The 22,718-nt window shown below is 48.1% G+C and overlaps 8 protein-coding genes across 8 annotated transcripts; 6 read left to right on the top strand and 2 right to left on the bottom strand.

The window, feature by feature from the left end:
• Window positions 1-513: 513 nt before the first annotated feature.
• LACBIDRAFT_297736 (uncharacterized protein) lies at window positions 514-1,777 on the bottom strand (the record flags this gene model as incomplete). Its single annotated transcript, XM_001881103.1, has 3 exons — window positions 514-875; window positions 925-1,539; window positions 1,597-1,777. The coding sequence occupies 3 exons, from the start codon at window positions 1,775-1,777 to the stop codon at window positions 514-516; spliced, it is 1,158 nt and encodes a 385-aa protein (XP_001881138.1).
• A 165-nt stretch (window positions 1,778-1,942) lies between these two features.
• On the top strand, window positions 1,943-3,847 carry LACBIDRAFT_327329 (uncharacterized protein; the record flags this gene model as incomplete). Its single annotated transcript, XM_001881293.1, has 9 exons — window positions 1,943-2,078; window positions 2,129-2,190; window positions 2,244-2,523; window positions 2,577-2,666; window positions 2,715-3,019; window positions 3,090-3,140; window positions 3,192-3,231; window positions 3,262-3,339; window positions 3,402-3,847. 9 exons carry the CDS (start codon window positions 1,943-1,945, stop codon window positions 3,845-3,847), a joined length of 1,488 nt encoding a protein of 495 aa, XP_001881328.1.
• Window positions 3,848-4,058: 211 nt separating this feature from the next.
• Window positions 4,059-6,126, top strand: LACBIDRAFT_235424 (uncharacterized protein; the record flags this gene model as incomplete). Its single annotated transcript, XM_001881292.1, has 4 exons — window positions 4,059-4,226; window positions 4,277-5,082; window positions 5,140-5,496; window positions 5,544-6,126. The coding sequence occupies 4 exons, from the start codon at window positions 4,059-4,061 to the stop codon at window positions 6,124-6,126; spliced, it is 1,914 nt and encodes a 637-aa protein (XP_001881327.1).
• A 454-nt stretch (window positions 6,127-6,580) lies between these two features.
• On the top strand, window positions 6,581-7,703 carry LACBIDRAFT_235461 (uncharacterized protein; the record flags this gene model as incomplete). Its single annotated transcript, XM_001881291.1, has 3 exons — window positions 6,581-6,741; window positions 6,793-7,020; window positions 7,070-7,703. 3 exons carry the CDS (start codon window positions 6,581-6,583, stop codon window positions 7,701-7,703), a joined length of 1,023 nt encoding a protein of 340 aa, XP_001881326.1.
• A 2,103-nt stretch (window positions 7,704-9,806) lies between these two features.
• LACBIDRAFT_294390 (uncharacterized protein) lies at window positions 9,807-10,733 on the top strand (the record flags this gene model as incomplete). Its single annotated transcript, XM_001881290.1, has 5 exons — window positions 9,807-10,051; window positions 10,108-10,204; window positions 10,259-10,351; window positions 10,412-10,498; window positions 10,553-10,733. The coding sequence occupies 5 exons, from the start codon at window positions 9,807-9,809 to the stop codon at window positions 10,652-10,654; spliced, it is 624 nt and encodes a 207-aa protein (XP_001881325.1). The 3' UTR covers window positions 10,655-10,733.
• Window positions 10,734-11,209: 476 nt separating this feature from the next.
• On the top strand, window positions 11,210-13,991 carry LACBIDRAFT_291192 (uncharacterized protein; the record flags this gene model as incomplete). The annotated part of the gene is made up of 7 exons (XM_001881289.1): window positions 11,210-11,251; window positions 11,420-12,068; window positions 12,118-12,923; window positions 12,968-13,182; window positions 13,234-13,295; window positions 13,351-13,663; window positions 13,714-13,991. The coding sequence occupies 7 exons, from the start codon at window positions 11,210-11,212 to the stop codon at window positions 13,736-13,738; spliced, it is 2,112 nt and encodes a 703-aa protein (XP_001881324.1). The 3' UTR covers window positions 13,739-13,991.
• A 108-nt stretch (window positions 13,992-14,099) lies between these two features.
• On the top strand, window positions 14,100-19,751 carry LACBIDRAFT_297730 (uncharacterized protein; the record flags this gene model as incomplete). Its single annotated transcript, XM_001881288.1, has 34 exons — window positions 14,100-14,561; window positions 14,615-14,717; window positions 14,768-14,899; window positions 14,950-15,299; window positions 15,348-15,443; window positions 15,494-15,502; window positions 15,565-15,588; window positions 15,644-15,663; window positions 15,727-15,739; window positions 15,792-15,866; window positions 15,919-15,956; window positions 16,009-16,025; window positions 16,072-16,186; window positions 16,236-16,482; window positions 16,544-16,797; window positions 16,864-16,984; window positions 17,038-17,110; window positions 17,165-17,236; window positions 17,289-17,425; window positions 17,482-17,635; window positions 17,686-17,806; window positions 17,864-17,903; window positions 17,954-18,034; window positions 18,081-18,450; window positions 18,520-18,532; window positions 18,589-18,601; window positions 18,657-18,683; window positions 18,735-18,778; window positions 18,832-18,924; window positions 18,973-19,022; window positions 19,073-19,098; window positions 19,153-19,173; window positions 19,231-19,374; window positions 19,431-19,751. The coding sequence occupies 34 exons, from the start codon at window positions 14,100-14,102 to the stop codon at window positions 19,749-19,751; spliced, it is 3,876 nt and encodes a 1,291-aa protein (XP_001881323.1).
• Window positions 19,752-19,939: 188 nt separating this feature from the next.
• On the bottom strand, window positions 19,940-20,878 carry LACBIDRAFT_297729 (uncharacterized protein; the record flags this gene model as incomplete). The annotated part of the gene is made up of 2 exons (XM_001881102.1): window positions 19,940-20,284; window positions 20,432-20,878. 2 exons carry the CDS (start codon window positions 20,876-20,878, stop codon window positions 19,940-19,942), a joined length of 792 nt encoding a protein of 263 aa, XP_001881137.1.
• Window positions 20,879-22,718: the final 1,840 nt, after the last annotated feature.

Genomic DNA, 22,718 nt, shown 5'->3' with positions numbered 1-22,718 from the left:
TAACGAGATATCACATATGCTTACTAGTTCATTTTCCAAACGCGTAGTATTGTCAAGTTCTGTTTTTATGAGGGGTAATCTAATCATTGGGATGACGCGGCACAGCGGCGGGATTCCTTCGACATTCGAATCGACGAATTCGACCATGTATCTGTCCTTGTCGATCTCTGTGGGTCCCGCACACACGTAAACACGTTGTACTCTGTTGTACTTGATGCGACAAACGACTGCGGTTACCACACTCGAAGCCGAATTTGCAATTTCGAGTCATACGTGCAACCCAGGTGCAAGCTTATCTTTTCTGTCAAAGGAGTGACGAAAATCAACAAGTGGGCAGGTAAGGGCAGGTTCGCGGGTATTAATTATAAATTCTTAATCCAGAAGATACTTATGAGTCGCGGCCCAGCCATGGCTCAAGGAGTATCTATGTCTGTTCCCTACTGAACTTTCAACAGCACTATCACCCGTGTCCCATGACAAACCAACGGAGGCGACTCACACCATTTGGAGCCATCAGGACACGTTATGTTCATCTGGAATGGACTGTCGGCTGCGCCAATTATCTGGTAGGGCGTGGTGAGAATGTTTGGCGTAAAGTGTCATATACCTCTCTTCCCATCCTGCTTTCGGAAACTCTGCTTTCTGAATCCATGTCAGTTTAGTCACAAAGACCTCCAACTCACGCCGGTTATAGTAATTGTGTCCACCGCGCGGGAATATTGGTACATCCAACTCGTCACCATCTTCAACAACGTGGAATAGGGTGTGTTCAGATTCCGACGACGGGATGCGGTATAGTCGTCCATCTATGGTATATATGGGTTGTTCAGCGAAGTGACGGTAACCGAAACTCAACAAGGGCAATGCGGGTACGCCTGGATACGACATGGGTCATACTCAGTTGAAAGAAAAAGGGAAACGCACCGTCATTATAACCCCTAATTGAATATTCTTTCATGGACTCTTCCCCATTCTGCCGTCGGTAGGAAGCCATCAATTCGCGAAGATATTGGACCAGACCGACATCGCCGGCTCTTGGGACTCCAAAAACAACAATTTTGAAACGTAAGCCCCTTTGAAGTGGGCTTTTATCATCGGTCAGCAGGTCCAGGAGGAGTAGATATGCGATGCTTCCACCCATGCTGTGTCCTGTCAATACCAACTCCCCATTTTCTGGATGGCTGCGAAGACCGTTCTTTATGGCCAAGATGGCTTCGGCCCTAATTCCCTGGTATAGGTTCCAGAAACCGGTGTGCACATATCCCCGGCCTGTAGGGTGACGTGTTTTTAAAACGCGTAGGTCTTGTATCGCGTGACTGATTCTGGACGTCCCAGAAATCCCAACAATCAGTCTACAGCGCTTGGGGCAGTGGACGACGGATACAGGGAGGTTTGCAACGGCGCCTTTGAAGGAAGCTACAAGCTCGACCCCGCGAATCATGTGGTAGTGTTCCAGCGGAAACGCAATTCTGCCTAGTTCTTCTCGGTGCTCAAAGAGAGCATCCATGAATGGACAGTATGCCACTTCGGCGAATTGACCTAGACTAGTTTTAGTTTGGCATTTGTCGCACCGATATAATAACCATTAGTTTTGACCTATTTCAGCGATCCATAATTCCAGTTCTGGGGGCAATCGGTCTGCACTGTTTAATGTGTGAGGGGAATATGTTGCGACCAGCTGGGATATCCATCGAAAATTGTGTTGCGTCTCCGCGGCGTACATCTTCCGCTCATCTTGTGAAAGTATTCTTTTAGCAACAGAGGAGGAGTTGGCCATACTTTGGTAGGTTGCAACTAAACGTATGTGACCAAGAGCTGTGAAAGTTTACAGTGGGTCACGTTGACAGTATGTCATCACCACTTTATTTAAAGATTCCCCTCACTGCCCTGAGTGGGCGAATTTTCTGTTTATGACCGTCTGTTGGCACCGTCTTCCAGAAAGATGTCTCATGCTACCCATCGACTATCGCAGTCAATAAGTGGGGGTTGGAGAGAAGGCATTTCCTTGAGTTTCGTCAGCCCAGTTGACGATGAAGTAGGGGTATGGGTGGCTTCCTGGAGAGCCGTCTCTGCGAGAGGTGAGCGTCAGTAACGTTTAAAGTGCCTGTTTTGATATGGAATGAAACAGATCTAATCGATTCTCGCGTCGTGTCGGTCGACGCAGAGACTAGTGTTGAGGAGGCATGTGAGGTTGGTGTACCTTTGATGTTAGATCACCGCACCACTTACTTGCTCTACGAAAGGTTCTCATGACGGAGAACATTCCTTGTTTGGTTATCAAGTCGAATTCTTCCGATGCGTCAGGTTCGAATATTTACCAAGGCTTGTTCGACGTGCGTGCTTGTTCCGATCTCATTGACTCGACCGCTCTAACTGAGCGACAGTATTCCGATGTCAATGCATTCTTAACTCTTGCCGCGACGAGACATACCTATCTTCCTGACGATCTTCGCGGGAATGCACGTGTTGATAACATCGTAGCAGCGGCCAAGGCTGGTCGAGTTCCCGTCCATCTCGTCAGCAGTGCGTCGTCACTCCTCTTATTCTTTGATGATAGCTCATTTCTATCGGCTTAGATTTATCCGAGAAAAATCAGCTCGAGACCCTCCCCAATGACGCCAACATCATATCTCTACTGGAAACATTCGCCAAGGGATCTCATCGAGGTCAGGATGACATTCCCCTCACCAGGACAAAGCTCTGATGATACGCAGTCCTCATCCATTCGGCCACCGAGCCTGGGGAATTTATTGGCATCATTTCAGACCGCCGAGTATTATCGTGGTTCGCTTCATATGCCAAAGAGTCCCCATCTTTCCAGAAATATCTATCTAATCCCATCCAACTTCTCTCTTTACCTTCGCTGAACTTGTATTCCGCTGTTGTTGCTGCAACGTCGACCGCTTCTATTCTAGATGCCATGCGATTGATGAGCGAGGAAGGTGTGAGCAGTATTGCCGTGATAGAGGAGAACAGAGGGATTCTACTGAGTGCTGTCAGCGTGACAGACATTGGGAAGGTGCGTGCTTTACGATTCGCTGCTCGCTCTTCAGAAGCTGAGTCGAACACAGATTGTTGTTCCCCACCAGAATAACCAGATTCTGACAACTGCCCTTCATCATTTTGTGTCGCAGATCAAGGTTCGTGTTTAGAGAGAAAGATCTGACACATTGCCTGACAGTGTTCACAAGGAGTTGGATGGTTCAACTGATGGCGCTGATCGTTACCCTGGTATGTTATTAGATTCTTTTTGGCTATTAGATATCGCTGGATGGTTCACAGTATATTCCGTATCGCCGTCTAGCACGCTCTCGTATACGGTTGAGAAACTCCTTGCAAGTTAGTCATCGTACTTAACCCATTCTGAATATCTGTAACTCACATTTTTTGCCAATGGCAAGCTAATGCCCACCGCCTTTTCGTGACCAAGGAGTCGAGAGCTGCATCTCCCGTCCTTTCTTCCAACGCTTCGAGCAACCTTTCTGGAATTGTGTCCATCGTCGACAGTACAGTCATCCTTTGTCCTACAGTGTTCTGTCATCTAATTTCAGTTGTTTTGCCAGTCCTCTCCTTGTTTGCCCGCCTCGCCAATGTCCCTGGTGTTGATCCAACTCATATGCAACGCCACCGACGAGCATCTTCAGCATCATCGCAATCTTCGAAATCCGAGCGAGACCTATTTCTGATGGGTTTATCACGGTCGAGCAGCAGGTCCAGTGTCCGACGCAGTCCGACCATCGTCGCTTCGAGCCCACCAACAATGCCAATACCAGATAGTGGGAGGAACGCTTTCCCTAGTCTGGATGTCAAGCGCGGAGAGAGTTTAAGGAAGAAGGACAGCGTATAATCAGTTTGCCTTTGAGTTACAGTTTGGACTTTGTACATTGTAGCATCAAGCTGTATATTACTTGCCTGAATTGTGATGAAGCATGCTCTTTCGCAAGGGCACGCGACAAAAAGGTGCGACTGATTAATATTAATTAATACTTAGTGCGTCGACTACCCTCATTGAAATCGTCAACCCCAAGTGGTGCTACCTAAGTGAAGCTTCAAGCTGTATGGACATCGCCTTGGGACTCTCGGTGCCGCCATGTACACCTCATGCCATTTCAGTTTCTCTCCCGACGTGGCGTGACAATGTAGGGTACGAGGAGGGCGAAAAACGAGTAGTAGATCGCATGGTATCTGGTTACCCCAGGTTTTTCATCCACTTGAAGATTAAGCAGGTATGTGTGATCCACTGCTCTAGATGCCATAAGCTCTTCATCGTCTTTAGCTTGTAGAAATCTGCGAACAAAAATATGCAGTTGGGAACGAACGCTGCATGCTTTTCCCCACACAGCGCATCGCGGAGCAGTGTCGATCTTACATCCAGCATCGTTCACAGCTGGTCAAAGCACCAGTGTCCGCACGCCTGGTGCACCTGTGCATTTGCCCCGAGGATAAAAAAAATCTCAACTATAGGGAAAATCCCAGCTCAGATGTTATTATTTCCAACTGCGCGGATCTCCACATCGTGCTCTTTCCTGCTGATGCATTTTCAATCGCCAAAGAGTTCTGGCAACACACGGGGATGGGCATATCTAGTCGATTGGCAGAGAGGTGTCTTTCACTGCTTCCGTCTGACGCCACCCAATCAAAACCCTCTTCACCTGTTGCGAGCCGATTTTCTGGAAAGGGGCATAACAGACACTACTCGGTCAACAGCACAGCGTGCAAATCTCCGCCGCCGACGAAATCCCAATTCGCGGTCGCTGCCCTAGCGATAGATGGTTTAAGCAACGATCACGATGTTTATCTTGAGGAGCGATACGGGAGGAACCTCCCTCTCTCAGCAGCGGCGTCTGCGAAGAGGGCTTTACGTCGAAGAATGGCGGGCGTTCTTATCCAAGACAATGCCACTGAGGCACAGGACGAGGTTGTGGCAGGGAAGGAAAACTTGATGGTGGGGCCTAGCTCGCGAGGGATCACTGATGTATCAGAGGACGATGTGTATTTGTTCCCGACAGGGATGGCGGCTATTTGGAATGCCCACAACTACGTTGCCGCTATCCGACCTCCAGCAAAGAGTATCTGCTTTGGGTCAGTCTTTGTTGCTCAATTTGCATCATAATACGTTTCCATCTCTGCCATCTATAGATTCCCGTACACTGATACCCTCAAGATCTTGCAAAAGTGGGGCCCGGGATGCCATTTCTTTGGTACTGGGCTCGATTCGGACGTCGACGAACTGGAGAGAGTCTTGGAGGAGGAAGTAGCGCGCAATCCGATCACCCCTCCGATACTTGCATTAGTAACGGAATTTCCATCAAATCCTCTGCTTCGTAGTGCCAACCTTCCCCGATTGCGTGCCCTCGCGGATCAATACGACTTTCTGATTATCATTGACGAGACGATTGGCAACGTTGTCAACGTTGAAGTGCTTCCCTACGCTGATATCGTAGTCAGCAGCCTCTCCAAGATTTTCAGCGGCGTAGCCAACGTCATGGGCGGCAGGTATGCGCCCAACAGTTATTGGTGGCTCTCGCTCATCCAGTTCACAGTTTAGTTCTGAATCCCAGACGCCGCCACTACCAAGCCCTTAAGGCCCACCTCGATGCCACGTACGAGGATGTCTATTTCGATGAAGACGCCATTTACATGGAGCGCAACTCGCGCGATTTCAAACGTCGAATCAGAATTATTGATGCCAACACCGAAGCAGTCTGTGACTTTTTGCGCTCACGATCCCTGGCTGCTGGCGCTACCAAGCCTGCCATCAAAGAGGTGTTTTACCCGAAATACATTACCACGGAGAATTATGAGCATTGTCGCCTAAAACGCGTTGATCCTGACGATGGGAAAGTAGGCGGCTATGGAGGCCTGTTCTCTCTAACGTTTACGTCGGGTGAAGCATCGGAGGCATTTTTCGATTCTCTGCCTTGCTCTAAGGGCCCGAGTTTAGGAACCAACTTTACTCTTGCCTGTCCGTTCACCATCTTGGCTCACTTTGCAGAGTTAGACTGGGCAGCTCAATATGGCGTTGAGGCGGGCCTTGTGCGCATCAGCGTAGGCATGGAAGATATCGACGAGTTGCTGGTCTCCTTTGAGAAGGCATTAAAAGCAGCTGAAGCTACCGTGATTTGACTTTGAAGAGGTACAGTTGTTGTTGGCCTCTTTTTCCATTCTCCGTCCTCAACCTTCAGCTAGGTCCTCCAACAGGCCTTATATCCATTCATTTATTGATTGAAATTTGTATCCAACTACAAACTTGTTGTGTCTACTGACCCCTGCAATAGTCGCGGGTTTCTGCACTTGCGGAAAATTTTAACCTCGAAGTGGGTCTTCCAACAGACCTTATATCCGCTTCTGTATTTTACTTTGTATCCAACTACAAACTTATTGTATCGTTGACTTTGGGACCCCGCCTCAAAGATTCAGAGCGGGCGAATCCAATATGTACTAGTAAGTTCGCGTTCACTTTGTGTACGCGTTGTTTGTCCATCCAAATTGAAGGGTCGTGCAACTGTGACTTTTCTGTCCCCTTCTTCCTTGCTTCTTCCTTAGTGGCTTCCACTTACCCAAACCCATAAAGCCGAACATGGGGATTTCTGGGCTTCTCACAGCACTTAAATCGATTCAAGTCACCCGACATCTTTCGGAATTCTCAGGTCAAACACTTGCTATTGACGCTTATGTCTGGCTACACAAGGGTGTCTTTACCTGTCCCACAGAGCTGGCCACAGGTAAAAATACACACAAGTGAGTAGTAACTTGTCCGTTGCAACGAAAGCGAATGTTTACAATGATTAGATACGTTGACTATGCCATGCACCGCGTGAGGCTCTTGCAATATCACAATATTCAACCCTACATTGTCTTTGACGGCGGTCCACTTCCAGCCAAGAAGAACACTGAATCAAGTCGAAAGCGGAGACGTGAGGAGCACCTTTCTCGTGGGAACACCCTCGCATTACAGGGGAAGCACCGTGAGGCTCGAGAGTGCTATGTCAAGTCTATGGACGTTACACCGCAGATGGCGTACCAATTCATCAAGGCACGTTTCTTTTTCTCCATGAATCGTCGCCAGCTCATTTTTCCGAACACAGGCTCTACGCGCGGAGAATATTCCCTATGTGGTCGCTCCATATGAGGCAGATGCTCAGCTAGCTTATTTGGAAAGGATGGGAATCGTGAATGGCGTTATAACGGAAGACTCGGACCTGCTCGTTTTCGGTTGTCAAAATGTTTTGTTGAAACTCGACGTCGTTGCCAGCACCGTCATTTCCATCTCGCGCAAAGATTTCGGTACTGTCACTGCTCGTAGATCTGACCCCAATAGCATCTCGCTCGTCGGTTGGTCTGATGTGCAATTTCGGGCCATGGCTATTTTGAGTGGATGCGACTATCTGGGAAGCATACCAGGGGTCGGCTTGAAGACTGCTTGTTTCCTTCTGAGGAAGTGGAAGTCTGTAGAACAGGTTGTGCGAGTAATTCTTCTGGAGGGGAAGAAGTCGGTTCCGCCTGGTTACCTTGAGCGATTCAGACTGGCGGAAAAATGCTTCCTGCATCAGAGGGTGTATTGTCCCTTGGAGGAGAAGCTTGTTTACTTGAGGCCCATCGACGGGGATTGGGATGAGGACGCGGAAGCTTATGTTGGAAGGTGGGTACATTCATACTTGTTGAGCTCAGTTGCTAAGGAGATTTCAGCGACATCGATATAGCTCTGGCGAAGAAGTTGGCTATTGGTGATGTTGACCCGATTACTCTGCTGCCTATGGAAGATATCAATCCTAGCTTTGCACCCCGTGCTAAACTTACTCCAGTGGCTTCCACTAGCAAGTCAAGTAAGGGCAAAGGCAAAATGAAGGAAAAACCCTCGAGTGGGGGTATTCTCAACTTTTTTGGTATGACGATACCTTCCCTCTGTATCTTGCAACGTAATCGCTTTTCTGCCAGGTCCAAATCCTATCATACCCCCCCAAACGACCCAAGGGCAGCCCATTGTATGCAAGCAAGGCTGGAATAGGCGACCCAGCGGCAAGAGGACACTAGCAGATGTCATGGAGGACGACATGGCCCAAAAGAAGCGTCGCCAAATATCCCCTCCGAAGTCTGTTAACTCGAAGTTCTTCGGTTCTTCCAGGGATACTTCAGCCCACCACAGGCGCGGTGATGAAACAATCGCCGTGGCTGGGCCGTCTCACTCAAGTGCCGAAAAGGAGAATATATTTGCCCTTGTGGATGACGACGAAGACGACGGTCTCGATGGCTCTGATATGTCTATGAAGGCTCAGATTTGCCTAGAGACAGAGTTAGATTTTGATCTGGAAGAAGTCGATGTAGTGGAACAAGAGGACGGTTATATTTCGCCTTTGACGTCGATATCCAGAAATACGGAAGAACTGTCCTCCCCTCCTCGCCCTGGCCAAACTCCCAAACCTTTCAAACGACATCATGCGGAAGGTGATGTTTTCGAGGTTGACGATGTCCCGAGTCCCGTCGCCCAACGTCGTCCCTGCTTGGATCGTCCAAGTGACCATTCAGATGATGGAAATCCTGATCCCACCGGAGATAATACTTCAATCTATTTGGGTCCAGATCTGCGCGGCACACTGGGTGACGATCCGACCAGTGAAATTGATTGCTCTGAGGACGATAGACAAGATCATTGCTCTGCAGGCTCGAATTCTGCATCTCCTCCAAGTCCATCTCCTGAAACTCCTGTTGGCAATCCCCCTTCCAAGTCGCTCAGAGTCGTCATCGACATGGATGGATTGGATTGGATTGATCTCGAGAATCAGCGGTCGATTTCCGAGAAAGCAGTGTCGGATGGCTGGAAGGCGCGATGGACATTGAACCACCCAAAAGCACCTCCATCCAAGCCCAGTCGTTTCAAATCACTGAGGAGAAGTGAAAGCAACGTGACTCCTGCAGGGCGGCATACGCTTGTTAGATCGCAGCGTGCTGTTCCTTCAAAGCGGGTCGTCTTGAAAGGCGATGCACCCCAAAAACCAAGGCGGCTACAGCCTCATGAGGCAGTGTGGGCGAAGTCTTCAAAGAATGGAGATGAAGGGTTCGAATCAGATGAGATTGTAGAAATATCAATGGGCGCTAGACCACATCTACATTCGGAGAGAGACGTCATGGCCAGGGCACAAGCTAGGCTCCTATAATTTCGGTGAGATCGATTTCCAGCAACTTTCAAGCTCTACCAATGGTAACAACTGCACAGATGCGGCTGATTATACTAGATTTGCCGCACCTCAGGAGGGCCGCGCAATCGCAACACCATTTCCCTCTAAACACATTATTTTTCAAAATATATCTGTCAAGGGTTGGCCAATAATAATTTAACTTCCGTGTTTGGTTCCAATCCATCCGCTACTTGAAGATTTGGCAGAACAATCACCATTTGGTCGACAAACGATGCTTTTTTGTGGATTTCCCTTTCAGAAAACTGGCCTTTCGTTCCATTAATAAATGGCACAATGAAGCCACAGGGAATCGGGAATCGGGATATGTGTGATTGCTGTGATTGCTCAGTCACGTGCATTTCAAATTTTGACAAAAGGCCCAGGGTATCAATGTCATAACAACGCCATATCATTCCTTCAGGCCATGTGGAAATCTTTGGCAAGACAATGGTTACAAGGGACGAACCTTCGCTATAAAAACCTCCAATCACTCTTGTTTCCCTCATTCCTCTTCTCATTCACTTTCAGGACCGGTTCCTTTTCTACCACTCCGTCTTAATTCACTCCTTCTCTCTTTCTCGCTTAACCCTTTCGAGCTAGTCCTCGTCTTTGCATCGAACTTGCGCCAAAATGTTTTCCAAGATCTGGACATTTGCTATCCTCATCGTTGCGCTCGCACTCCAGGCGCAAGCGCATGCTGGCGTCTCCCCCGTTTTAGGCGTTGCTGGAGCTGCGAAACGCAGTGACGTTAAGCGTCCTAGTGCAGCAAACCCCTGTGGCGCCGGTGTTAACATAGCAGGGACTATTGACAAGTCGACGGCGGTTCAAGCGGCGGCTGATGGCTCCTTCAAGGCAACCGCGGTAGACTTCAACGCGTACGTTAATAATCTCCGTGTTTGTAAAATGCCCTCCCATACCTTCTTTCTTGTAGTGGTGGTGATGGCTCTCGTCAATTTACAGCTCAAGTTGATGCCACTGGAGTTGGCAAAACCTTTGTTGCCGCAAAAGTGACTACAAACGGAGACCCTGTGAGTTTGTAAATGTTGAATCACTTATCATTCACGCATTGAACTCCAATCCAGGCACCCAAGACAGTAGGATCGCAACCGCTTGTTGTCCAATTGCCCGCAGGTACCAAATGCACCGGGGGTGCGACAAAGAATAAATGCCTCGTGGTGGGTCACTATCTTCTCCTAAAATACCGATGTTTGACTGCTGCTCTGATTGTTTTATAGTCGTTCAAAAGCTCTGCTGGCTTTGGTAATTGCGTAGTCGTTCAACAAGGTGGTGTCGCCGCCACTGCTGGCAAGAAAGTTGCTGCCGTACGTGGATCTTTTCCCCATCGTCATGAGCCGGCCTGACCCAGTCTCAAACAGGGAACACGCGCTGCCCGTGCCATGCTCGCAGGTCTGGAGACGCGCTTCGAGGACACTGCCGCCACGCTCAAGCGTAGTATTACAGATTGGATGTGGGTTTGAGAAAGTTCATTGGGGGTTATTTAAAGTTCTCCGCCCTCGCTCGTTCGTAGGTAGTGAATACTTAAAGGGGTGATGTTTTTATGCCGAGACGTCGCAAGCTGATGAGCAAAAGGGTGTCTGAACACCGCAGTCGTAAATCTTTGCTGATGGGCCCGGTTGCTTTGCTCGAAGGGCTAAAGGCCCGAAGAGTCCGTCCTGTTCATGGAAGAACTTGAGGACACCGATATATTTTGAGTGCATCACGTTGACGGCATCACTGCCTTTGCGGCTAGATGTCGTGAACATGGGAGCTCATGGGAGAAACATTTCGTACATTTTCAAAGGCTGAGCGCTGAGCTGGCGGCTGTGTGTGCCCGTTCGAAGCTCAGCCTCGCCGCTAAGCATTGCTTTGTTTGTCTCCAATTGGTCCAGGAACCCCTAAACCTCAAGTACTTCAGACAACCATCAAGTTCGAACTCGATCTCCAGACCCGTTCCTTTCTCTTACCCTCAACCCAAGTACCCGCCCAATATCGTCGACAGCGTCGGCAACGAATTTCATCTCTCCTAGTAAATCATGTGCGGAATCTTTGGTTACTGCAGCTTCTTGAAGGAAAAGGTTCGTCGATCTTCCTTCTTTTCAACCCCAGAATGTAGTGCAAGTCCCGATTGGAGGAAATCCTTTGCATCAGGAGATTATTGTTGTTCCGCTGTATCTCGGCAGCGATTGACTCATTTGTCTCGAGATCGTCCACTTCAGCCATCCTGATATGTTCCCATTTCACAGAGTCGGAAAGATGTCCTTGAAGTTCTTTGCTCCGGTCTTGCTCGCCAAGAGTACCGCGGATACGACTCGGCGGGTCTTTGCATTGATGGCGACAAGCCTGGCCAGGTCATCTACTTCAAGGAAGTTGGCAAAGTTGCCGGCCTCCGCAAGAAGATTGCGTTGTCTTCGGTCAACGTTGAAAAGACCACCGTTTCTCAAGTATCAATTGCCCACACACGTTGGGCCACTCACGGTCCTCCCTCTGAGATCAATTGCCATCCCATTCGTTCAGATCTCAACTCCGAGTTCATTGTCGTCCACAACGGGATTGTGACCAACAGCGCCGAGCTTAGACTCGTGCTACAGAAGCGAGGTTACAAGTTTGAGACCGAGACTGATACTGAGGCCGTTGCGATCCTTACCAAGTATATTTACGACTCTCACAACGACAAACGGCCTAGTTTCACTGATCTAATCAAGTCCGTCCTGAAGGAGCTTGAGGGATCCTTTGCCTTCGTTTTCAAGTCTTTCCACTATCCCAATGAAGTGGTGACCGCTCGTCGTGGGTCGCCCCTTCTCGTTGGCGTCAAGACTGACAAGAAGCTCAAGGTTGATTTTGTGGATGTCGAATTTGCTGGACAGGATGTCAATGATACCCGAGTCGACGCACGTACGTCCTTGTGCTGCATTCCCTGAATGTTGCTGATCAACGAAATTAGTTCAACCCAATTCTCCAAGCGCCCTCCTTGCTGTCCCTTCCGCTAATCCCAAAGTCCTCAGGACGCAATCCCGCGCATTTATGTCGGAGGATGGCCTGCCTCAGCCCATCGAGTTTTTCATTGCGTCTGACGCCGCCGCCATTGTCGAACATACCAAGCGTGTCCTTTACCTCGAGGACGATGACATTGCCCACATCGCTGAGGGCGAACTTCATATCCACCGACTTCGGCGCAAGGAAGAAGGTGATCAGTCACCAAACCAGATTGCGGCCACCCGAACCATTGAAACTCTCGAGCTGGAAATCGCTGCCATTATGAAGGGCAAATTTGATACTTTCATGCAAAAGGAAATCTACGAACAGCCCGAATCTGTTGTCAACACTATGCGTGGACGTGTCAACTTTGACGAATACAGGATTACTTTGGGTGGCCTCCGTGCATATTTGCCTATCATGCGTCGTGGCAGGCGTATTGTCTTCATTGCTTGTGGGACCAGTTATCACTCCTGCCTTGCCACTCGTGCCATATTCGAGGAATTGACAGAGATTCCTGTCAGCGTTGAATTGGCTAGCGATTTCTTGGATAGGAAGACCCCTATCTTCAGGGATGATGTCTGCGTTTTCCTTAGTCAAAGCGGGGAGACTGCGGACACGATCTTGGCGCTGAGGTACTGTATGGATAGGGGCGCCCTTTGTGTTGGCGTTGTGAATACTGTCGGTTCAACGCTTTCTCGCGAAACGCATTGCGGTGTTCACATCAACGCTGGCCCGGAAGTCGGTGTCGCTTCCACCAAGGCGGGTTTGCACGTTTTCGTTCAAACTTTGTCGTCTGATGTCAACGGTTGATATAGGCCTATACCTCTCAATATGTCGCTCTTTTGATGATTGCCCTGCAGCTTTCTGAGGATCGCATCTCTTTCACGGAACGCAGAAACCAGATTATTGACGGTCTGCACGCATTGCCTGCCCAGATCAAGAAAGTCTTGGAACAAGATAGCTCTCTGGAACAGCTGGCGATGACAGTTGCGGCTAATAAAAGTCTTTTGTTGATGGGTAGAGGCTACCAGTGCGTAGAATTTTTCCCATTCTGTTCTGCTCCTATCTTATCCCATTCCAGACATGCCACTTGCCTCGAGGGAGCCCTCAAGATTAAAGAAATAAGCTACATGCATTCGGAAGGTGCAAATGTTGTTTTTATGTTTGACTCTGTAATCTCACCATGATTTTCTCCTAGGGATCCTTGCCGGAGAGCTCAAGCACGGCCCTCTTGCCTTAATCGACGAGAACATGCCGGTGATCATCATTATGACCCAGGATTCTCTATACCCCAAGGTTCAATCTGCATTTGCCCAAATCACTGCCCGCAAAGCACAGCCTATTGTCCTCTGCAACGAGGGTGACGACGGCATCCCAGCTAATGCAAAGACTATTCGCGTGCCAAAGACTGTGGACTGTCTGCAGGGTTTGCTCAACATCATACCCCTCCAGCTTTTAGCCTACCATTTGGCGGTGAAGAATGGATGCGATGTTGATTTCCCTCGCAATTTGTGAGTCGCCTTTTTTTTTTCGTCTCTCACCCATTCTGATGTTTTTTCAGGGCCAAGTCTGTGACTGTCGAATAAGCGAAGTTACCCTTCTTTGGATTACGCATGGATTCCATCATGAACTTTTTTTTCTTTTATCAAGCCATTGGACCCCCCTCTTCTCCTCACCCTCCCCATCTTTGTACGTAGGTCGAAGTATAATGGACAGTACAAAAGTTACTGGCATGTAGTTTTTACGGTGTACTTGGGTGTCACCCCATCTTTTTCACGGACGGCTTAGTACTAGTAGGTTGGTCAGTTTGTTGAAATGTCAACCTGGAAATATCTTGTCATCATTGAGTTTGCGTTGTTTGTCACGGAATAATAAGTAGCAGAACTTCTAGTAGGAGGCTGCATTGGATCAACATTGGATTTTCCAATTGACTCTTGAGGAGACTCTATGTTTGCTTGTGTTGATTATCGACCAAACAAGTACCAATGTGTCCTGTCACGGTTCTGTATTGGTTCTGTAAGGATTTCGACCACTCAACATCGTGTTGGGATGGCACCCCAACCTAAAGCGTCTTCTGAATCCCTAAAACAGAAGAGTCTCAAGTCATTCTTCTCTAAAGGTCCTGCCAAAGAGGCCGCCAAATCTACTCACAATTCACCAAAGACTAACGCGATAGGGAAAGCAGCTCCCTCCAACTCCGTACCAACCGCGTCAAAACGCAAGGATATACCCTCTTCTTCTCCGGAGCCAAAAACCCCCGACTCTAAATATCCTAATGCGCGGTATTTGAGCTCGCCGCCTGCTGCTAGCCCCGCATCCTCTCTTGGGATGACCACCCCGCCGACGAGCGATGCGATAGACGTAGATATGTACTCACAAGAGGAGGAAGAGCCTCGTTCGATTAAGTCGGTGCGTATTAAGTGTCCCTATTTAAGCTATTCACATATTGAGTTATTCGCCAGACTCACGGGAAGCGTAAAGTGGTAATTGAAGATTCAGATGAAGAAGCCTCCAAACAGCGCAAATCTTCTCATCGTAACTCCTCGCCTTTAAATGCCATTCAGAGTATGTAGTAGTTACATTCAACTAAATATTAATGCTCATGGGTTGAACAGACAAGCACGCCAAGAAACCACGCATATCCATGGTACTCAGTGACGATGAAGACGAGGACAGAGAAATATCGACCTCGGTCACATCCTTCACCCAACGGTTCACTCGTTACAAAAAATCACCCAAGAAGAAAGGTCCGTAGCTTCCTTTTTTCAAAGTCACATTGAAGCTCAGCCCCCAAAAGCGCGTTCAAAGGCATCAGAGACAGAGGATGACGACTTCATTGCTCCCTCGGACTCCGACGTCGAGGTTAAATCAACCAAATCTTTTTCTTCTCGCTCCTCTGCGTCTTCTCATCGTTCACGCGCCTCGTCTGAGGAGGAATCGGAGGACGACAAGCCTAAAAAGAGCAAATCAAAGTCGACTCGCGCGCTTAAACAGACCTCAGCAAAGGAAAAAGCTACCAGGGTCGCAGAGTCAGCATCTGGGGGCTCCTCCATGTTCTTGACCAAGGCGGAGCAACGTGAGATTGGGAAGAAAGAAGAAAAGAAGGCCGCTGAGTCTCCTTACTCCTTCTTAGCTGATATCAAGGATGTAAGTTACGGTTATGGAGATTACAGAGATGTTCTGATATTCTTTTAGAAAGATGGCAGGAGGCCGGGAGAGCCCAACTATGACCCTCGAACCATTTTTATACCAAAGAGCGCTTGGAAGGATTTCACTCCATTCGAGACACAGGTATACCATCTTTGTTCGCCATCTGGTCATTTCTCATGCGTTTTCCACAGTTCTGGGAGGTTGGTTTCCGTCTCATTTAAAGTCTACTCATTCTTGACACAGTTTTTTTTTTCATCGGAAGATCAAGCAAAACCATTACGATACTGTGAGTAAAGCCAGGATGTTATGGAACTTTTCTGAACTAATAACTCTGGGGACAGATTTTATTCTTCCAAAAGGGGTCTGCTGCGTTCATTTAACGACAAATTTTTTGTAAAAACTGATGTTTTTCTTTGCTGTCCAGTAAATTCTTTGAGGTAAATTACCTGCTCGCCGTAAAAACCCTCAACTGACCACATTGTTTTTAAGCTTTATGAAGACGATGCTCGTGTTGGACATCAGGTGTTTGACCTGAAGTTGACATCGAGAGTCAAAATGTCAATGGTAAGGTCTGGAAAATTGAATTATCATATGCAGCCTGACCCCTCGTGTCAAGGTTGGTGTCCCAGAAATGTCCTTCAACTTTTGGGCAGCGTAAGTCATCTTTTTTTTTTCCAATTTCGAACCCTCACTCACTGAGGAGTAGGAAATTCTTGGGCAAAGGTTCGTTGATTCGTTTTCTTTTCTTTCATTAGTAACATTTGCATAGGTTACAAGGTTGGGCGCGTCGAACAAGCCGAAACTGCCCTTGGCGCAGAAATGCGGATGGCTGCGACTAAAGGAAAGGCAAGCGAAGATAAAAGCAAAGATAAGATTGTACGACGGTTCGTCTCTTTATTTCTCACCTTCTTCCCCCGTTAACAATCGATACAGAGAACTCAATAAAGTGTATACGAACGGCACACTCGTCGATCCCGAGCTCTTGACGGACGAGCAAGCTGGACACTGCATTTCTATTTGCGAAGAAGGCTCGGAGCCTTCTAATAACAAGTTTGGAATATGCGTCCTCGAGTGCTCCACATCCCAGTTCAATCTGAGCAGTTTTGAGGACGATGTTTGTCGTACCAAGTTGGAAACGCTGTTACGGCAGATCCGACCGAAGGAACTCGTGTACAAAAAGGTAGGCGAAGTTAAGCGCTGAGAACGAAAGGTGGATTGACTTTTCTTTTTTTAACCCGTAGGGAACTTTGTCCGTGGCGACTCAGCGATTGCTCAAATCGATCCTTCCCCCTGCGTGTTTGTGGACGGGTCTGCGTAGCGTAGAGGGATTCAACTATGAGGCGACACTGCAGGAGATTAAAGCACTTTTTCCCCCTGAAGAAGATGACAATATGGACGATACTGATGAATCTCTATTACCGTCCTCTGTTCCCGACTGCATTCGAGAAATGGGTGGCGATCAAAGCGCAATCGAAGCTTTGGGGTCAATGATCTGGTTTGTTCATCGGGCTAAAATTCTTGATTGAGGGGCTTTCTCTTATATTGATTGGTTTTCTCTCAGGTATCTCCGTCAACTGAATATTGATAAGGATATCCTGAGTATGAAGAATTTCAATGTGTACGATCCAATGAAAAGGGGTCGGGGACTCACTCTCGATGGACAGACTTTGGCACACATCGAGGTTCGTTTATTTGGATCACGGGAATGTCAAGATCATCATTAATATTATCACAGATACTCCTTAATAATGAAGGAACAGAAGATGGGTCTCTTCTGACGTTATTGAGGCGCTGTATCACCCCGTTCGGTACGTGGAGTCGATCTTGTACTGTTCTCTCGTTCAAAGGGCCATGCTGCATAGGCAAACGACTCTTCAGAATCTGGTTGTGTATGCCTCTTTCCGATATCTCGGCGATAAATGCGAGGAAAGTTGGCTGGCCTGCCGATTGTCACATGCTCATATCTGCGCAATAGGCTCGACGCAGTTCAGGACATCCTGAAGCATCCAACCTTTGAGGCGTCCTTCACTGGTGTAGCTAAAGGATTGCCGGATTTGGAGCGTATCGTCTCCCGCATTCATGCTAAGAACTGCCGTATAAAAGACTTCTTGAAGGTCTTGTCCGTATGTCAATCTTTCTCGCCTTTGAGAGGACAATCTAAATGGATTGATTAATGCAGGCATTCAAAACTATGAATAAGGGCTTCAGCAAACTGGCAGATGAGTCGGAAGACTTCGATTCCAAGACCATTCTTGGTTTGCTTCGGAATGCGCCTGATTTATTGCCAAACATAAAAAATGTCCAGAGCATGTACGAACCAACGGAGGAGAAAGGTATGCGTTCTGCCCCCTATCGCTCTTTCGCTCACCGCTGCACACTTCAGAGGCGGATGAGCTGGTACCCCAAAAAGGGAAGGATGCAAGATATGATGAGATTGTAGCGGAGATTGAAGAGCTTGAAGAAGGCCTCGAAGATCATCTGAAGAAGTTTCAGAAATCTCTCGGGTAGAACTTCTTCGTTGATTCATGGCACTCAACAATCTCACTCGCCCATTTCTTTAGGATAAAGCTGGAATACTGGCATAGCCATGTTGGGAACAAGGTACCACTCGCCTTACAAGTACCGTATGAGCCGTCCTCACATTGTTTCAGGAAATCTATTTAATGGAGACCCCCGCAAGTGTGAAGAAAGAGAAGGTCCCGAAGGACTGGAGTAAAAGTGGTGGTACCAAGGTAACCACTCTGCAGCGTATTGAGGAATCTCTTCTTATACGTCTAGGCGAAAACTCGATACGTAGTTGGCTCCTTGCAAAAGACTGTTCGCCAACTGAAAGAGGCTCGGGAGAACCGCAACACCGCTATCAAGGCCTTCAAGTTCCGGCTCTTCGAGGAATTCGACACGGATCGAGTTCTGTGGTTGCGTGCCATCAGGGTCTTTGCAGAACTGGATTGCTTGTTCAGCTTGGCCAAGTCGTCCGCTGCTATCGGAGAGCCTTCTTGCCGACCTGAATTTGTAGAGGGTGATGCCGCTTTTGTCGACTTTGAACAACTGCGGCATCCCACATTGTGCTTGAGCACGAATTTGAAGAGCTTCATTCCGAATGACGTGAAATTGGGAGGTGATGAGGGAAAGATCGCGCTGCTTACAGGTAAGTTCTACCCCCCGCCCCACACGTTATTTTTTTTTTGTTTCAATACATTTATCTTGTGGGTTTTAGGTCCGAATATGGCGTGAGTCTTTTTTATCTTTATTTCCCTGATACATTTTTTCTTAATCATTTACACAGTGGAAAATCCACAGTAAGAAGTATCCATTGAGACTCTTGAGTAGTCCATGACGTGAACCCTGTTTTAGGTTATGCGCATGACGGCCGTAGGCGTCGTACGTTCACCTTTTAATGCCTGGAAGAAGTAACACTGAAAATCATTGTAGATCATGGCGCAACTCGGCATGCTTGTCCCCGCTGCTCGCGCTAAGTAAGAGACGACCTCATATTGTCATATACCTCAAGAAGATTAATGAATTTTAGATTGTGCCCCGTCGACTCCATCATCACAAGAATGGGAGCCTATGACAATATGTTCTCAAATGCAAGTACATTCAAAGTCGAACTTGATGAGTGGTAGGTTGTCTACTCACACATGATGCCCAATCGGACTGAGATTCCCAGTTGTAAAATCTTGCGTGACGCTACACCTAAATCCCTGGTCATTCTTGATGGTCTGTTTTTACACCAATCCTATGCACTGGTCTAACGTCTTACTGGACAGAACTTGGAAGAGGAACTTCAACATTTGTGCGTTCAATGACACTCTTGACATATACTGAAACTGACGGTTGACCGTTCTAGGACGGAATGGCGATTGCTGCTGTCAGTCTCCTGCTCTGTTCATGGTCTTCGTGGCGACTTGTTAACGAGGTTTTATAGGCGGTTCTTCACCAACTTGCAACTCACACATTACCCCTGTCATTCTTCGCAACACATTATAGCTCATTGACGGACGATTTTGCATATCACCCTAACATCAGAAATATGCACATGTCTACAATCGTGGACGAGGAAAAGAGAGATGTATATATCATCCTCTTCTTGTACAATTCAGTTCGCTGACCCCGGCCTCTACACAGCTCGTCTTTATGTTCAAGCTCGTGGAAGGCGTTGCGGAATCTTCATTCGGCACCCATGTGGCTAACCTTGCTGGAGTACCCCTCCCCGTTGTTGAACGCGCCGACGTCATCTCCAAAACTTTCGCTCAACAATTCAAGGAGAAGTTGCAAACTAAAAAGAAACATGATGCTTCATCCAGACTACCTCTCGTCGCACAGGCTGATTTCACGTACCTGTTTAAATTGGCAACAGGACAGCTTGAGCTGCCCGAGAATCCCGTAAGAAGGCAAGAGATTCTGAACCGCCTGAAAGAGACGGTTCAACGCTACCTTCATCACTAATAGTAATACTCTTGCTATCTTGCTACGTTTGACAATTGCTGTAAATAAGACTAATCCCGAGTTGTACATACCATAGATAATCATCCATCAAGAGCACTTCCAACTTCAGTCTGCCTCTGGCAAGCTACCAGATTTTAGTGTATCTCAGAACAAGGCCACCCGACCGGTGATCCTTGTAACCCCAAAAGTCAGTCAGCATATAGTTCGAATTCCCAAGGGACCTTCTGGCTGGGACCAATATCCCCAAACCAGATTCTTCGAAGGCGACAGGTCGCGTAGATGCGAACGTGAGACACGTGCGAATAGCCACCCATCGGGATAGTTCTATTCGGATCTGAACTCCAGCCTCCTCTGCATTCTTCATCATCATGATCTGTTATTACACTAGGAGTCGAGAAGCGTGCCATGACAGTAGGTAGGTGCAAAGCGATTGTGCTCCATGGAGTAAGAAGCCGAGATGAGGTTGGCGGAAAGGAGAGTGGCAGATGGAGAACGGGAGGTTTGTTGTGGCTCAGTTTAAGTCGTGGTCGCGCCTAGTCCAGTTCCTTGAGTACGGTGATGCCAACAAAACGAAGAAATGAAATCAAACTTCTGATAGATAGAAAAAACTCCACAAGCCACATGAGATTGAGCAAACATCGTAGTTATACGTCATTCTTGAAAGGTGAAAGAAAATGCACCTGAAATGTTGACAGTCGGAGGATTCCAACCCGAGCAGACAGATCCACAATCCCAACTTCGAAGGCCCACTCCTTGGATAGATTCCGGACTTGGAGGTGAATCCACGGGTGCTTGATACCGAGACCGTTGACACCTGAGCTATTATTTAAGACCGGGGGTGATTGAATATATGTCGTCGTAATGGTGGGCGATTGGATGTGAAGGACGGTCTGATCTAGGCAATATCCATACGATTCAGAGTCATCCTCTTGGTATTGAAAATGTTGTAGAGTAATTAGTACCGCAGGCGCTGGAGGGGGTGGCTGGGAAAGGCGGTCGTGGAGAAGGACAACAAAGGAATCGGCTGGAAGTAAATCATCCTTGTGTACAGAGAACAAGGCGAGTGGGTCACTTCCTGTAGAGGAGAAAAGGGAAATGATTGAAGGCTGCAACGCCGTTGAAAACATATCAAGTGGCTTGTGAGTGCATATTTGGTTGTCCCTCTACTAGAGCCAGAAAGCCGCCAGATTTTCGGCTTTTATCCTCAGCTTACAAACGTCCATCGTCGCCAATCTCCCGGTATACCGGATAACTGCCTCCAAAGCGTTATAGGCAGATAGTTGACTTTGTCGAGAAAGCACGGTGATTTCGGTACTCCAGAAGCCAGGCTACTAAGATAATAACGCGTCCAGCAGATGGCCCCAGATTCCACGTAAACGATACATGCATACGGCACCAATCGTGCGGTTTACTACTACAATCAAGCTGTCGTTAATCTCTTTAAAGAAATATGCCCGCCCTCGCCTAACAACATGGCCCAAAATCATTCAGTTTGGCTGACTCTCCCCCTTCATTCATCGTCAGCAATCCTTCGTCGGACCAACAATTCAGCGCATTGGATCTGATAATTCAAGGGGCGCGTTCCTTTGTGAAGCCCTTGTTCAGACCACGTTACCCGGAAGGCAGACTCAGGAGAGCACCATCAGTTCGGGAACGAGACATTCTATTAAGGCTTCCGTCCAGGAGGGCGACCCCTGAGCTCGAGGCATATGGCACCTTTGACAAAATGAAGAAGATCAAAGTCCGAAGCATCAGGACCTCAGTCCAAATGAATCACAGACCGGCTTTCTTCATTTTGCTCCCATCCGAGGTAGGTAAGTAAGGGGTCGGTGCTCCAGCATTCCATGAGAGCGGGCTAAATTACGTGGAGTCAGGCGTGAGGTGGAGAACCCACTGGACATTCACTGGACGAGCTTGCTCCGAAGTGTCAATCTGCACAAGGTTCTCAAGTGCTCCAAGCGTCCACTCAACGTCGTGCTCCCATTCCACAACTCGAAGCCAGCCAGCTCCTCGTGCACGCATGCATCCTGGTTCCCGTCCGGTATCTAAAACAAACCACGCGGGGTAGGCAATTTTTGCCCGGTATTTGGCCCTCTCTACCCAGTGCCGCGGAGATAAAATTGTTAGCGCCCCACCTTGCCCATGTGAATTGTTGGCAGCACTTCACTGTTCTACTCGACAACTCGTTCGCATATCCGCAAATTACAACCTCTGTCGCTCCAATATCATCTTCGTCTTGTGATACGTGCATAACACATCAAACTTTTGACTTGCCCCATGTTGGAACCCTGAATACAGTCAAAAGATGATCCTTTGACAGCCAGTCATCCCCATGGCCAGTCGTCCGGAACCCAAACGTTATCACCGTTCTTCAGACCACGGTTACCTGCCAGCGTGCGCATATTTTCAACGAAAAGCATCAAGGTTACAAAACTACGAAATATACTATTGTGTGACGTGGATTGGCAGAGCCTAACCCTGACACAAGGCTTTTTTGTATACTAGACCCCGGCGGCAAGTACCTAGAACAGGCTGATCGCCGATTCGAGGACGAAGAAAGGTGGGCCGACATCGAAAGTCAAGCAAATACATACCCGATCCATCCGGAAGAGAGCCATCTGAAGTTTGATCACATCAGAAGAGCTTTGAAGTATCACCACTTTCATGATAGTGCTTTGTTCATCAGAAGAACGGATCGCGCTCAAACGCCTTGCCACATTCAAGACTTGCACACCAGGCGCTCTTGGGTCATCACCGCAATAGGCAACAACACTCGATTCCACGACCTGGCCATGCAGGATTCGGGATACGGGTCGGATGGTCAGAGTTGAAGACCAAGACCCCTCGCCATAGTTCTGTTTTATACGTCACAGTCGTGTCGCTTAAGATAAACTTGGTCAAGGGTGAGGAACCACGTATGACTGTGGTGGTTACCGTGTCGGCGGGGAACTCCTGTCATGCCACTAC

This window comes from Laccaria bicolor, genomic scaffold, assembly GCF_000143565.1.
Source record: "Laccaria bicolor S238N-H82 LACBIscaffold_12 genomic scaffold, whole genome shotgun sequence".
NCBI classification, from domain to species: domain Eukaryota; kingdom Fungi; phylum Basidiomycota; class Agaricomycetes; order Agaricales; family Hydnangiaceae; genus Laccaria; species Laccaria bicolor.
Note: the sequence above shows the minus strand (reverse complement) of the source record. Positions and strands in the feature narration are given on the sequence as shown.